At 50.5% G+C, this 15696-nt stretch overlaps 2 protein-coding genes across 3 annotated transcripts in view; both read left to right on the forward strand.

The window, feature by feature from the left end:
• The window catches only part of RALGAPB (Ral GTPase activating protein non-catalytic subunit beta), a 67173-nt gene extending 62883 nt beyond the window's left edge, over positions 1 to 4290 (forward strand). For both annotated transcript variants that reach the window (XM_008698103.2, XM_008698102.2), the window contains one exon: positions 269 to 4290. In XM_008698103.2, the coding sequence (XP_008696325.1) occupies positions 269 to 462 (194 nt within the window). In that variant the 3' untranslated portion in view covers positions 463 to 4290. The remainder of the gene's footprint in view (positions 1 to 268) is intronic.
• Positions 4291 to 4436: 146 nt separating this feature from the next.
• ADIG (adipogenin) overlaps positions 4437 to 15696 on the forward strand; it is a 28500-nt gene continuing 17240 nt past the window's right edge. Inside the window, 6 exon segments of the mRNA XM_008698100.2 lie at positions 4437 to 7122; positions 10868 to 10982; positions 12067 to 12164; positions 12167 to 12324; positions 12326 to 14028; positions 14478 to 14572. Coding sequence (XP_008696322.2) covers positions 6996 to 7122; positions 10868 to 10982; positions 12067 to 12164; positions 12167 to 12324; positions 12326 to 12406 — 579 coding nt within the window. The 5' untranslated portion in view covers positions 4437 to 6995 and the 3' untranslated portion in view covers positions 12407 to 14028; positions 14478 to 14572.

Raw genomic sequence — 15696 nt, forward strand, 5'->3', positions numbered from 1 at the left:
TACAATTCACAAACTTCCTGGAAAATCAGCGGTTTATAATCCAGGGCAGGAAAATGGGTTGTCGGACCAGATTTACTTCGGTTTTCCCTTCTCATATATTTCTTCTAGCAGTTTTGTCTTAGTAGAATGTTGTCTGTCTCTCCAGGGACGGGGAGTTTTGCAAATGGAATGAAGTAGGTTTGACTGCAGAGTGTAGTTCACTTGAATACTGGTAGTTCACCTAGATGGCTAGTTATTCATGTTGACTTCAATACCCTCTGTTTTTAAGGTTTTCTGGTGAGGCAGACTGTAATTAATATTTGTAGAAGAAAGAGACTGGAGAGTGACTCCTACAGTCCACCACATGTCCGCCGGAAACAGAAAATCACAGACATCGTCAACAAGTACCGGAACAAGCAGCTGGAGCCAGAGTTTTATACTTCACTTTTCCAGGAGGTTGGACTCAAGAACTGCACTTCTTAGACACGGTCTGTCTAGGACTCTTGAACTCCAGTTTGGGGCTATGATATCAGAGCAAAACAGTTTGATAGGTGATCACTGTAAAAAGAAAAACAAATCACTCCCCAAGAGCTTACTGTTTAATCACCAGAATAGAAGAAACACATTATAAACCCATTTGATAGAAGACTTTCGGCTTTCTAGTGAAATGGGCTCCCAGACACAATCATATTCCTGCTGGTAATGATGATATACATTTTAGCCATAAACTTTCTTTTAAAAGTGACAATTTTAGTTAAATATAAGCCTTTTGAGGAGAAAGGCTTTATGCATCTCAGTTAAACACGTGCATTGGTAGTATCAAATTTGCAAATTAGAAGTTGAAGATAGTTTTATACTTCACTTTTTAGGAGGTTATGTTCAGAATTGAAATCTGTCTCAGAATCTTCCAGGACATTTAAAGACTCATGCTGATGATAGCATGGAGGAGAAGGGAAGAAATCTCAGCTTTCTGCTCACTTGTAAGTCCATTTGTCGTCCAGCTGTCCAACTGACAGAAATGAGCATAAATGTGTTTTGTTTAGATAAGAAGCCTGACATTAAAATATTTCATGTTTCCTCTCCACATTTCACAAAATTATCGTCCTCATTACTGCACAGATCAATCTGAAGGCCTCCATTTCTGGGCAGCCCAGGAGCAGATCTACAATGGAGGCGTGGCCCTGTCCTTTAGCAGAGACACAAGTGGCGTTTGTGGGGTTAAAAGTTGTGGGACAGCAGAGATGCCTCAACTCTCTCCATTGCTGTGTGGCTTGGGGACATGATGATAGGCTAAGCATTCGTAATTCCTTGGTAATCTCTTGGTTACATTTTGAGAAATGTAAATTCACAACAAGGGTTGAACATCATTGGTTTCATCCATTGTCTCTTCAGGACCAAGCAGGAGACTGCAGTAGTTTGTGAAGGAGTCTAATTTGGGTTCAGGAAATAGCCTCTCAGCGCTACTAACTCAGATCTCTCCCAGAGAGCTACTGGATTTCGTCATAATTGACCAATGTTAATGACCACCCCATAGGGTGGCTGCTGTTAGAAATAGCTGTTGGGGTCTTGTTTTCTGGACTTTTGCCAGCTGAAGGCACAACAAATCCCTGCCCGGGTTTTGGAAATACTTCTGTTACCTCACGGCTACTTTTCTGCCAGGGATAAATGTTTTGAGGTGGCCAGACCCAGAACAACCTTCCAAGGATTCCTGTTCCAGTGCTAGAGTATACACTGCTCATTTCTCCTATTCTTCTGTGCTTTCTTCTTTATTAAGATTTTTTTTTGTTAAGAAAATAAGTGACATTTGAAGTCCAAAGAGGAGTGCTCATGGCTGTGTTGAGGGTGGTTTCCCACGTGAACTCTGGTGTCAGTAGACTCTGCAGGTCGGGGCCGCAGTGCTGTGTTTGGTTTGATGTTTGGGGAGTTCATTCGAGGGTGCGGGATAATGTAGGGCCTAGTTCCCTGTGCAGATGTTTCTATTCCAAAGGTATGTATTCTGTCATCTCTGAGCAAGAAATGTGGATATCATAGCAGCTCTTGGTCTTAAGTTTGCTGTACCCGTTTCTTCATGTTTGTTTTAAGCTCAGGTAAAGGTTACCTCCGCCTCCTATGACTCCAGTTTCCATTCAGGGTGTGATATTATTGAATAATTGATTTTCTTTTTAATCTGGGCAATAAATCGATGTTTCCAGATGGTAGCATGGGGTTAGGGGATGTAGGATAAAGATGAGCAAATTCTACCCTAAAAATGTTTTATTTAACTCAGCAGGTTATAAGGTGAGGTTTAACAACTTCCATGGAAATTCCAGATTGACATTTCAAGGGAAAAATGGGCCCTTTTTCTAGTGGACATGAACAAAGAAAGCTTAAATTGATAGGCAATTTATAACATTCCAGAGGTTAAAAATAACTGATGTAAGTGTACTTCCTCGGTGTGATTCTTCAGGTAAAACTTTCCTTTAGCATAGTTTTATCGTCAGCAAAATATCCTGTGTTGTGCGTGTTGAAGGTAGGCTTCCTGATCCTTCAGTTTGCTGTAATTTCTGGCAACTCTTCGTAATTCTCATGACTGATAACTGAATAACTATGTTGAATGCAGTTTGTAATCTGGAAGCCTATGATCTCCCAGGGAAGGAGGGATAGACTCAGAGCTGTGCAGCCCCCAAAGGCATGAGATCCTGGTGTGTACAGCACAAACAGAATATAGGGTTACGTGTAGCTCGTGAGGTGCTCCTCCCTTCTGCTCAAAACAGCATTTACCTAAAAGGAGTGCGGTAAGAACCCTTACCGTAGGTTTGAATTCATGGTCACTAAGTTCACCCAACTGCCTTTGTTAAAAATCACTTTGAGTAGAACAATGCCAGAGGAGCATATGTAGTCCCTAGTAATAACCTTTAGTTTCATAACCTTCGAAGGGAAGCCAGGACCACTGTGGTCTGTGGCTTAAACAGTATAGTAGCTGTATGTGACAGGTGTTATCAGGGGGTGGATGAGTGTGGCATTTGGTGACAAGGAAGGCATTACCCAAGGGACAGAGGCAGGTAGCCCCTCATAGTCCTTTTTCCCATTCGGGAGATGGGGGCTTTCCTCCTCCTTTCTGGTTGGGAGCACTGATGACAGTAAGGAGGCTTTGCCCTTTCTTGGTCAGCCAGATCCCACTTTGGCCCTCTGAAAGGAATAGTTACATGGTGGGTTCACCCCATCCTGCCCTGGCTAGACACACCCACATGCGTGCATGCTGTCCTCCATTTCCTGGTCCTCGATTTCAGGGCAGCCCATTCTCCTCTGGACTCACTTATAAATACAAAAGACCTACATCTTTGGCCAGTAATGTCAGTTGCCCACAGGTTGTATGTATGAGGCCTTTGTGAGTGGTTACTTTCCACACACTGTGGGGAAGCATTTGTCAGGCTCTGCAGAGTGATTTTCAGAGAGACAGTCTTCGGGAGCATTGATTTCCATCGGAAGGTGAGACTTTACCCCCAAGGTGGAAATCAGCCTTGCCCAAAGACCTGTTTTGTGGTAGATAGTAAAGATGTTTTGGGGGTAATTTGACACTCCTGCTGGCAGTGGTTCTCCATTCAGCATTTTAAAACCCATTCAGGTTATATCTTCCCGAAAAGAATTTATTTCTCTGTTTACATGAAACAGTAAGTTGAATTTGATGGTCTGTTTTAAGGATTTCCGTGACAGCCTCTTTTCCTGAGACGGAGAGATTGGAGGTAATCCACCCGCTCAGTGTGGAATCGAACTGTGGGTTCTCGGTAGCTGAAGAAGCCATGTACTGTATAGTGTTTTTCTCAGAGTATCAGCTCACGTTCTTAAGATGCTTTTCTTTTTTTAATGGTGAGGGAGAAGGTGTGATTTGGGATTCCACAGTGCCTTGCATATAGTAGGCGCCCAATAAATATTTGTTGAAGCAAACCAAGTTTCCCAAGTCCTTGCCTCTTGCAGCGACCAAGAACATCTTTCTCCTCTGAAGGGCTTGGCAGTTGTGGCTAAAAAATAAGCAGTATCATTATTTGCTTGAAATCATATATACAATTTGTATGAATTTCAGTATGTTGCCAAGACATGATCTTTTTCTTATTGTATTTTCTGTAAATATTTCTGGCACTGAACTGTAAAGTAAAGGCGAAATGTAAATACGAAGGTGTACCCGTGACCCCTCGCCTCCTGTGTTTTCTCTTCATCGGTTAGGGAAAAAGGCCCAGAGGCTTGTTTGTATTTATGCCGATCCTTTGTCCAGAAGAAACCCATGGAATATTGAATGTAATACATTTAGTCAATTAAATTTTAAGGAGATTCTTATCTAATAATGTTGTGTGTGCTTTTGGTGACAGGCCAGGGTTTGACCCCTGCATTGGTGTTTCTAGTTTACTCTTTCCAGGGCGTGTGTGTTCTGCTTTGCCTGACCTTCATAATTTAGATCTGTGCGTTTTCACGCTGGTTTTGTAGAGTTTCATGGAATACTCAAAATTAGATTAGTTTTTAAAAATTTTTAACTGAATTGTAATTGACATACAGCATTATATTAGTTTCAGGGTACAACATGGTGATTCACTGTTTTTATACATGATGAATTGGTGACCTCCGCAGGTAGAAGGTACTCTTTGTCACTATACAAAGTCCTCACAGGGCTTCTGTAATGAGCACACTGCCAGCGGAAGCCCACCGTGCAGAGGCCAGTGCTCACCGACGGGCTGGCTGCCTGTATCTTAGGAACACAGAAAGGCAGCGTGCTTTCTGCCTGCAGAAAATGGGGGCTCTGCCATGGCTAGTGGTCAGGAAAGGGGAGACGCTGAGGAGGCCATCCTCCCCCCACCCACTGCCCCTGTGAGTAGGGTTGACTCAGGGTTCCATTCATGGGGTGCCCGAGTGGCTCAGTTGGTTAAGCGTCTGCCTTTGGCTCAAGTTATGATCCCCGTGTCAGTCTCCCTGCTCAGCGAGAGCCTGCTTCTCCCTCTCCCCCCTGTTCATGCTCTCTCTGGCTCTCTCCTTCTCAAATGAATAAATAAAATCTTAAAAAAAAAAAAAAAAGAGGGTTCCATGCAGCCCGATGAGCACCTTCCTGCCTAGATCATGTGTGGGGAGTGGTTGTACCACCTGAGGAAACAGCGATGAGAATGGTTCGGGTGCATGCCTCTGCCAAGAGCTGTCCCTCCAGCCTGCCACTGACTCGGTGGGACATCAACATGTGACCCCCTGAGCTGCCTCCCTTGTAGTTGTGGGTCCACGCCTGCTCTGCTCGCAGGACATCTAGCTGGTCCTTGGCGGCCAGGGAAGCGTCAGGCTGATTGCACAGTGGTCCTGTTCTGGGCTCTGGTGAGAAAATGTGTGTACAAGCCTTTCCCACCAATGCTGCTCAGCTCTGTCAGGACCCAGTGCTAAGAGATCCTCCCCACATCACCCCAGCCCAAACCACTCCTGGTCTTGGCCTCTGGGCTCTGAGTAGCACAGCCTGCCAAGGCACTGCTCTTCTTGGACACACTTTCTAATACCATCTGCCCAGGCTGCCTCTTCTGGGGACTCCAGTCATCCCACCACTGGCCTAAGACTCTGTCTAAGCCGCTGGCTTCCAAGCTCCAGCTCTTCCCTCCGTTCCCCTCCATTCCCCTCCCCCGTTTTTTCTGTGGCTGGCCCTCTTGCCTTTCTCCGTGCACTGGTATCCTCCTGTATGGGGCTTCTTCCACCCCATGTCTCCCCTGGGTCAACCACCCGCAGCTGCTCTCCCAGTCTGGAACTGGGTCTTTCTGACTTTCCCACCCATGCTCCACGAGCTGCTGTGGCGCCAAAATCAGGGCTCCATGAAACTGGTTGCTCATTAACATGGTGGGTCCTAAGCCTCCCTGGAGGTTCTGACTCAGTAGAGCAGGGGGAAGTGTAGGAATCGGTGTGTTTCACAGACACTTGCCCGTAGTGACTGAGGTAGCTGGTCCAGGATCCTCTTTGGGATTGCAGTGCTTCTGCCTCCCTCCCTTCCCCAAGCAGCAGCCATTCCACCTGCAAATTCCCTGCACCTGTCAGTCTTCCCGTCTGGCCAGAGTCTCCCTTCAGCTCAGGGATGGCCGGACCCTGGAGGTCCAGGGCCTCCTTCCTGCCACAGGGCCTGGCACGTGGAGGTGCACTTCTACATGAATGAACGAATGACAGATGAGGTGGGAAGAGAGAAGAATGGCATTTGAGAGTATTCTCTCTCCTTGGGAGACAAAGGAACAAGGCTAACCACTTAGAAGCCCCTCACTGAAAACTAATAAGGAGAGGTACACAATAAATAGTCACTTATTGAGGGCCTACTATGTGTTAGAAAGTTTTTAAATGGCAGCCCAGTGACCCAGGCTGGCCTAACAGACTTATTTTGTTGAGCCAACAGTATTTCAATGCTTGAAGTAACATTTTTTAATTGGGAGATTTCACGTAAAAATGCGGATTTGGGAGGCTCTCTTGGGAAAGGAGATGTGACCATAGTGGGCCTGCCTTTCCCGCACAGCAGTTGCTGCCTGAAGCTGCGACAGCTGCCTGCTCTCGATGCACCAAGCTCCATCCAGGCCACCAAGTGCAGATGTGGGCACCTGTAGCCAGAAGGACAGGCCCCAGACCTGGCTGGCTCCCGAAGGAATCTGTGACCTCAAATGCTTGAACAGCCCCCTGGGGGCGATGTTTAGCCCATCATTTATTCTTCTAACTTTTAGCAGCTTGCTGAGGTAAGAATTCCTTCCTTGTGTCCCATGAACCCATAGCATCTCAGCAGGGATTCAAACCCAGACCTGCCTGCCTGGAAGCCTGGGCTTTTGTTCTTGGCCAAACTGTCTCACTGCCACTAGCTCCCACCCACTCGTCCAAAGGCACTCGTCCAAAACAGCTCTCCCTTTGCCTGAAGGACACCGTGACTTCCTTGTTGTGTCACCGGCTCAGTCACAATTGGGCTGAGAGCAGAATGTGGCCCGGCCCACTGGGTCCCCAGGGCAGCCCTGTCAGCCCAGCCCAGGCAGGCCTGGCTTAGCCACACACACACCATGAAGTACCCTCTGGTGCCGCTGGTGACCGACCTCACGTTTTCTTTCCTGGTGTTCTGGCTCTGCCTGCCCGTGAGCTTGCTGTTGGTCCTGTTGATCGTCTGGCTCTGCTTCTTACTGAGCCAAGGTGAGCTGCCCAGTTGGGGCCCTAATCCTAGAGCTGGGCAGGGGGTCCCGAAGCTGGGCAGGAGGGGCCTGAAGCAACTGCAGAGAAAAGAGTCCTTCATGTGCCTCAACTGCTGGCTGAGACAAGCAGTCACCTGTAGGAGCAAAGGATTAATTGAGTAGTTTAGAGGCCAAGAGTGAGCCCCCAAGTTTGGGAAGCTGTGTGTGTGTGTGTGTATGTGCGCGCGCGCGCGCGTGCTTGCGCTTACGCACTTGTGTCCCCTCAGGGCCCCTGCTAGCACAGAAAGTCTTTGGCACAAATCAGAGGTGGCCCCTCCCCACAGATGAGTTAGTAAAAGGGTCCCTTTCCTGTGACTGCAGCCAGGGCACAAGGCTGGGGAAACAAGGCATGGGCTGGATTTCATCCCCTCCCAGTTCCTCAGCTGGGTACTTTTGTGCAGTAAACAACTTACACAATGGGATATGGCAGCCCTAGGCATCAGGTGCCAAGAGACCGCTCACGCTGATTTCTGCCCAGACTATACATCAGGGAGGCATCTGGGTTCTCGGGGTGGCAAGATCCTGGAAGCTGACAGACACTTGTCCTGAGCTCAGCATGCCACCCAGAGGAATAGGAGGCAGGGTGGAGCTGGCCAGGAGGGAAGCTGGGGGCCAGTGGCAGGGGTGGCCTTCTGTTCCGCAGGTATCCTGTCTCCCTGGGCGCTCCTCTCACCACGGGCCCTCGTCCCGGGGACCACTTGACCTTCCACCTCCTGCACCTCAGTTCCAAGACCTTTAGTCAGCTGGGCAGGGAGGGTGTGGACGTGCTGCCAGCTCTGGTCAGATGGCACTGAGACAGACTGAGCGGTTCATCCCCAGATCTGCCCCAGGTTCTCAAGTGTGGGGGCTGGTAATGGTGTCATTATTGGGAGTTCCTGGCCAGAGCTTCCAGAAAATGACTTTTTGAAGTAGATTCTCATATTCCCCGGGGTGGTCTGCAACCCTCCCTGAGGGGCGCAACTCGGGCATCGGCTGGTGGCTGGCGGGAGTCAGAGCACTGGTCCGTGTAGTGGCTATAAAAGCCCTCTGTCTAGGATATGGGCCCAGAGTTTAGCCTTGCTGCTTCATCGTTCAGAATAGCTGCTAGCCGTTTTTCAACACCGTCCTAAAGGTTGTGTTAAACGCTGATGTGCATCGTCTCATTTAATCCTCAGAATAACTGCGAAGTAATCCTTACTGCACCATTGAGGAAACCAAGGCTCGGGGAGAGAAGCCGCGTGGCCAAGTCACACACCTGTGAAGTACTTGAGAGTGCCGGTTATCTAGCGTCACATCCTGGCCCTGCCTCCTACCAGCTCTGTGACTTTGGGCAAGTCCTCTCTGAGCCTTGGGTTTCTCATCTACAGGACGGAGATAATATCGGTCCCTACCCTTTGGGGCTGTGGAGAGATGCATGTGAAGGGCAGGGCATCCAGGACGTGTCACTCGTGGCCCACAGTAGGTGCTTATAGGCTGAGGAAGAATCCATTTCTGTGGCAGTTTTGTCAAGGTCGGAGGAAGCGTAGGCGCGGCTTCAGATGGCTTCTCTAGAAGCAAGGAGGCGCCTCACCTAAGGTCTAAGGCACTAACCTCCAGCAGTTCATTCTCCTTGAAGGCCCTGCTCTAACAATCCACAGCCTGCCCTGTCCTGACCTTTTCTCAGACTTTCTCCCACATCTCATGTGGCCGCTTTGCAAGAAGGCATTTGGTAATTTGCAATGACCAGAAGCTGTCCTTAAAGTGAGATGGGCAGTCTTCGCTCAGGGGCCAGTCTTCTCGGCATTCTTAGTATTGTTGCACCACTGGTCCTGTCCTCGTGCCGGGGTCTGGGCCTGCTGGGGTCTGGGGGAGCCGCTGCTCAAGGATACCCTGGCCGGTGGTTTTCTGTTCTGCTGTGGATCTCTTCGTCGGAATCAGTTTGGCCTGGAATCAGGTGTGAAAAGCAGACAGGACTAGCTCTGTTCCCCCCCTCCCCTCCCCACCCCGGCCTGGCCTGGCTCAGCAGGGCAGTTCCAGGGCCCGGAAGGCAGCCGGTTTGAGCAGGGAGTGCCATGTGGCCCAGGAGGACGCACTTTCTCAAGGAGACGGGGGAGCAAGGGGAGGAGAAGTGAGCAGCCTGGCAAGCTTGGTACTGAGGCCCAGAAAGGGTCATGCGCAGCTGAGCCCCGGAGAAGCTGGCCAGTGGGGACAACACTAATCCTGGACCATGACAGGAGGAGAGCGGATGAAGCCACGTGTGCCCTTCAAGGGGAAGATGCTCCTCTGAGGACATTTCCTTTGTGATCGGAAAGGAATTTGCGGTAGGAAGAAGAGAAACCTGCGAAGAGGTGGGTTTAGGACAAACACCTGTGGAGGGTCCTGCCCACCTCGTGGTGGTCCTTGCAGCGAGGTGTTAAATTCAAAGCTACCTTTGAAGCCCCTGACTTCAAACAGGTGCCCCCAATGGAATCGCAGGGCACTGGTGCCGGAAGGCTGATCGGAGTCCAGCACCACCGCTTCCTGGCCGTGAGCCTGGACATTCCGCCTTTCTGAACTTTCCTCCTCCGTAAAATACAAATAACACAGTAATGGCCTTCAAGACGTTGTTAACAGGATTAAATGAGAAAATGCACATGAAACACTTAGCGCATAGCATGTGTTCAAAAAACAATCACGATCTGTAGTGAAGAGCAGTCCCTTCAAGCCCTCTCACTGATTTGTACATCCTCCTCCTGGCCAACTCTGATGGATGCCTGTGGTACACGTTCTACATCCGTTAAGCTCCCCTCGTAGGGCTGTAATAGGCCCATTTTACAGATGAGGAAATGAAGCCTGCCTTTTCTGTCTCCTGCTCTTGGTCTGCGAGCAGAGGGCTCTCTTGAGCCTCCGTTACTTCTCTGCCACCAGTGAGATGCCTAAAGAGTATAGTAAGGAGAACCCCCCCATCCCTTCTCCTTTCTCCTTCACCTTGCCTTCCCCAGATAAGTCACGTTAGCAAGTTCATGCACCTATCCAAGAACACATGCAGGTTTTCCAAAAAAGTGTGGGTGGATTGTTACTTGTTTTTCAAACAAGAAGGGAGGCGATCCTGCCCTATGCATTTCTCCAAAACTTGCTTGTGATGTATTATGGACACCCTGCGAGTCGAAAGCTCCAGGTCTCATGGTTGTTTGAACAGCTTCTGATATGGCTCTGGAGGGAGGGGCAGCTCTTTGTGCAGTACGCCTGTGCCACGCCTCCGTCACCCAGACCGCTCATGATGGGGGCACACACACACACACACACACACATACAGTTTCCAGGATGTTTTATTGCTTATGCATGTTTCACCACAAAACAGTGCTGCAGGGAAATCTTGCATGTCTGTGCTCAGATATTTCTTAATAAATGGACTGGTGGACAAATGGATAGATGGGCCAGTCGTTGTGTTTGTGTGTCCTCGGTGCCTGCTCTTGGACCATACCCAATGCAGGTAGGTCATTTGTTCGCCTCTAGGGTCTGTCCCTATTTAGTAGGTGGGTATGGCCACTTTCTGAGTCCTAGGACAACCTTTTTCGTCCCCGGTCAACTTCAAGGTCCTCGAGTCTTCCTGAGATCTTAGGGCTGTCCCATTTGTCATGATTCTGCCTTGGCCACTTGGTCTCAGACAAAGCTACAGGGATGGCCAGGCTTGGCATGGGGCTTCTTTTGGGTCAGGGGTAGGAGACAGGACGTGACCCCCCAAGAGGCCTTATCTTGTACGTCCACAGATTCAGAGGAAAATGACTCCACTTTATGCTTTGACTGGGAGCCCTGGAGCAAAGGCCCAGCCTGGTTTTGCTGGGAGGGGACACTCCATAGCTAAGAGGAGGAGAGGCCCTGCTGGTGAGCCTGTTCATCCAGGTGAGACCCTTCTGGGGGGTGGGGGGCAGGAAGGGGGAGCCTCAGGTCCTACCCAAAGCCTAGGGCGGCTGCCATGTTCAAGGTCCACTCCCACCACCACACTGGAGAGCTTGTTGTCTCTGCCATGTTGGGGAACCCTCTGCTTCGTTCTGTTGGAGACCTGTTTTCACCATGTTGGAGGACCAGCCTCCTTTGCCATGAAGAGTTCCTTTACAAAGGTCCCCTACCCTTTACCTCTGTGGCCTCACCTCCCACCACTCTCCTTAGGGTCTTTGCCCTGGCTGTTCCCTCTGCCTGGAACTCTTCTTCCCCACATCCACCTGGTGCACTCCCTCACCTCTGAGGTTGAGCTCCAGTGTCCCCCTTACTCTGTTCTAGATTGTCTTCTGCCACAGCACTTACCATCTCCTGACATGCCCGATAATTGATGCTCCAAATTCAAAGCCCTCCCAGCAGGCCTGACACACAGCTGTCTGCAGGAGGAATGACGCGATGCCAGTGATGATGCTCGCTGGTAGTCAGTGGACACTTAATAGGCACCAGGGCCTGTGCTGAGCCCTTCCCTTTCACAGCTCATTTATGAGATCCTACGAAGAGGGTATTATTCTTACCTCCATTTTGCAAATGAGAACTCTGAGTGGTAGTGCAGTAAGTAATTTGCCCAAAGAAATAGGGCTCTGGCACCCACTGAACACCTGGAAAGACCTCATCCATTCCAGTGGAGGTAAATGTCAGCCCCGTGCCAACGACCCCAATGCTCTAATGGTCCTTCTCAGCTCTATTACAAGAGCCCCATGCTTGCTTTAATGTTCTGCTGTCTCTCGTCTTAGAATTTTTAATTTTTCAACGAGGGGCCCCTTACATTGATTTTTTTAATGGGCCCACGAATTACGTAGCCTGTCCTGTTTGTGTACAATTAGTGGGGTAAGAAAAGGAGACTTTTGGACTCTGCTCCAGAATCCTGTCCCATTCACACAAAGCTCTTCCCACACCATCATGTATCTGTTCCTCTCTCACTCTTTCATTCCACTGTCATCCCTAGACTCAGCCTTCCATGCTTTTCCAGCCTGGCTTTCCTGGAGTCCGCAGAGCCGTGGAGGCAACCGAGCTGGATGGGAGAGACTCACCGATGAGGGAAGACGACTCTGGCCAGTGAGATGCTTCCCGACTCCTCTCCTCCACCAGTGGACTCAGGAAAGCCTCCAGAGGACCCAGCTCCTCTCCCACTACAGATGACCTCCCAGGATCCCTGGGGAGGAGCCCGAGCCTGTGGAGATGGGAGAAGCAGGCACCTGGGGAGAAGCTGGCCAACTGAACTCAGAGGAGGTCCTAGCACAGGGCTGGGCCAGAAGGTGTGGGTCCATATTAAAGAAACAAGAGGTTTCCTGTGCTCAGGAGACCCCTGACAAATCCACTGGGCCTGGCCAGATCCATTCATTGAACAAGCTGTGGGGCCTGGGCCCAGCCCCCAGCACTGACTCCTACGTCCTTGACCATCCTTGGGAATGCCTGACTTTCTCCCATCCTTTCAAAAGGGTTGGGGGATCTTGCTCTCAGCTCCTATTCTATAATTTCACACTCCTTGATTCGCTTTTAGGTTGACTTTAATAACAAATATTCGTTTATAAATACAGAGTGGCTACATATGCCTAGTTAAAAAAAAAATAGCTCACATTTAATGAGCGCCTACTATGTACCAGGCGTTTTTCCATGTGCCTTATGCAGGGCTTTTAACCCTCACAAGAATTCTATGCGGTAGGGTCTTCGGTAATCCCTGTTTCACAGATGGGGAAAGTGAGGCACAGAATGACCAAGCGTCTGGCTTGGAGCCACACTGGTGGAGTTGGAATTTGAGCCAAGGTCCCGTCTCCACTGTGCCAGGTCTTCTCCAGGGTGGGGTGTGCAGGAGATGCAGGGGAGGCAGGGTTCTGCCCTTTGAAGAAATCCCCTGTCCTTACACCCTCACTGGCTGCCCAGGGGCAGCAGAGCTGATGGCAGGGGAATGACCCTCCTGGTGTCCCCTCCTCTGCCACCCCACATCCCACCAGTCATCACAAGGCTCTTCAACTATCCAGAGGAGAGAGAAAGGAGCCTGAATTATTAGCTCGTCTGGAGTTTGGGCTCCCCAGCTCTGCTTTTTCTGCCCTGTCAGAACGATCCATCCAAAGCACACATCAGAACATGTCCTTCCCCCTGCTTAAAGCCTCTACGGCTCCCTATTGCTAGGGTTACAGTCTGAGTTCCTTGTGTGGGGTCGAGAGCTGCCCTTTGGGAGCTGAGCCCACCAATTCTGCTGGACAAGGTTTCTGTTCTTATCGACAAGGCTACAGTGAACACCCTCAAATTTTTATCTTCGTATACAAGTGTGCTTCTATCTCAAGGATAAATTCCAGGAGGAGAAATTGCTGAATTTACAACAATCTCTGCGTTCACATTTTGCAGGTGTTGCTGAGTTGTCCCACCATGTGGAAACACCGAGGGTGAACGTGAAGTGCCTGTTTCCCCAGGCCTTTGCCCTGCTGTACACGTGGCCCTAAAATGCACACAACCATACTCTCTTTCTCACATATTCAACCCTCTCCCCTCACCCCGCCCCCCGACACACACCTCTTCCTCCACACATGCCTTGTTCTAGCTGATGAGATTTTGGCAACCTGTGTTTTCCTGGGAGCTTTCCTGGCATTGAATAAACACTTTTGGTGACAAATATCCCCTGTGGCTGAAGCTTCTCTCAGGCTTTGTCTGGCATTTTCTCCAACTTCCCATGCACTGCTTGGTCGCCTCTCCCTTTGCTGTGAGGGGTGCTGGGGATCAGCTTCTGTGCTGACCTAGAAGAGCCAGGCAAGCCACCAAGCCCCACCCTCCTGCCCCCAGCCACTCGGAGGAACAAGAGGAGCCTCCTGGGGGGGCGCTCAGACCTTGAGGAAGAGTGGGCACCGCCTGGCTCGTCAGGGAGGACACCTGGCCGTGCTTCTGGGAGCGCCTGCGGCAGAAGGCAGGGGACATAGCCCCTTGGGGCTCCTGGCAGGTAAGCAGCTCTGGCTGGCAGTTGGTGTGGGCTGTGGGAAGATGCCTCCCTGCTCTGGGTGGGAGGCCGAGACCCCAGGCCTCTGAGGGGTATGGATTGAGGCCCCCCTTTTAACATTTTGTTCTATAAGGTGGAGTGTGTGTGTGTGTGTGTGTGTGTGTGTGTGTGTGGTAAACACAGCCTGTAATCCTCTAGTACTAGGCTCCCCAAGAGACATGATCCCTAGTCCAGCAGCTGTGGCGGAGTGCTGCTGCTGTGGGTCTGCCCCAGGGCTAAGCGCTTCCCATGAGTGGTCTTATTTGATCCTTGCAATATCCCTGTGAGGTGGGTCATAATTCCATTTTCAGATGAGGGAACTGAGGGTCAGAGAGGTGAAGTAACTCACCCAAAGTCACACAGCCTGGAAGTGGCCCATTTTCCTGACTACTAACTGAGAGGTATTTCTCGAGATCCGCAGGGATATCCTTGGCGCTTCCTAGCCTGGACGATGCAGCTGAAGGTTGTGCCATTGATGTTTGTAAGACACACCAGTAACCTCGGAACAGTAAGTGGACGTGGCTCTCTCTTTGGACCTGTTGTCATGACACATCTCCCAGGCATGCCCTTATTTTCCATCTCTATCCAGAAGCTCTGGAACCCTGAGTGCAACCCCCTCCCTCGCCCACCCCTACTCCCAGGAGCCTCAGTGTCGTCCTTGGCAACATGAGGCCAATCCTGTCTGTGTTTGTTTCGTGTGGCGGCCACCACAGAGTGGCACAAACTGGGTGGGCCAGATTGTTCCACAGTCTGGAGGCCAGGAGTCCAGAGGGCGCTGGCAGGACATGCTCCCTTTGAACCTACGGGAAGGATCCAGCTTCTAGCAGATCCTTGGCTTCTGGCTGTATCCTTCCAGCCCCTGCCTCCCTCTTCACAGGGCCTTCTTTGCCGTGTCTTTGCACCGTCTCCCTGTGTGTGTGTCTGTCTCTGTCTCCAAATTGCCTCTTTCTGGAGGGACCCCTCACTGGTGAGGGCCCACCCTAATGACTGCATTTTAACTTGATTACCTCTGTCGAGACCCTATGCCCAAAAGAGGTCATATTCTGAGGTCCTGGGGGTTAGGACTTCCGTGTATATTTTTAGCGGGACACAGTGATCCCTACCGCCCTCTTCTGCGAGAACTCGGTGTGGCCGTGCATGGAAAGTTCTGAGCACGGGGCTTGGCTGACACTTTGTAAATGCTCTGTAAACTGCAGCTAAAAGAGCAAAGCTCAGCACCTGGAAATAAGGTGCTTGGGGTACATTGTGTGCCAGGCACAGTTTGGGTCCTTGACACGTATTATCCCACTGAAGTCTCACAGCCACCCCTCGAGACAGGCAAGATTTTCATTTAAATGATGAGGAAGCTGTGACTCAGAGAAGGTAAGGCGCTTGCCTGAAGCCAAACAGCCTAAGTGGCAGAGCTGAGGATCAACCGCGGGCCTGTGTGGCTCCATCTATGACACGGGGTGGGAGACCTATGTTGGGAGCAGGAGATGCTCAGAGGAAGAGAAAGGCAGGGAGGAAATGCTGCGCACAGAGCACACAACCCTGGGAAGCTTCCTGGGTCTGAGGGGCGTGGAACGCCTCTCAACAATAGTGAGTAGGTGGGCTGCATCACAGGCTCCCCCGGGGGGATCTGAGTCATTCCAC

Source organism: Ursus maritimus, unplaced genomic scaffold (genome assembly GCF_017311325.1).
Source record: "Ursus maritimus isolate PB19 unplaced genomic scaffold, ASM1731132v1 scaffold_22, whole genome shotgun sequence".
Lineage (NCBI taxonomy): Eukaryota > Metazoa > Chordata > Mammalia > Carnivora > Ursidae > Ursus > Ursus maritimus.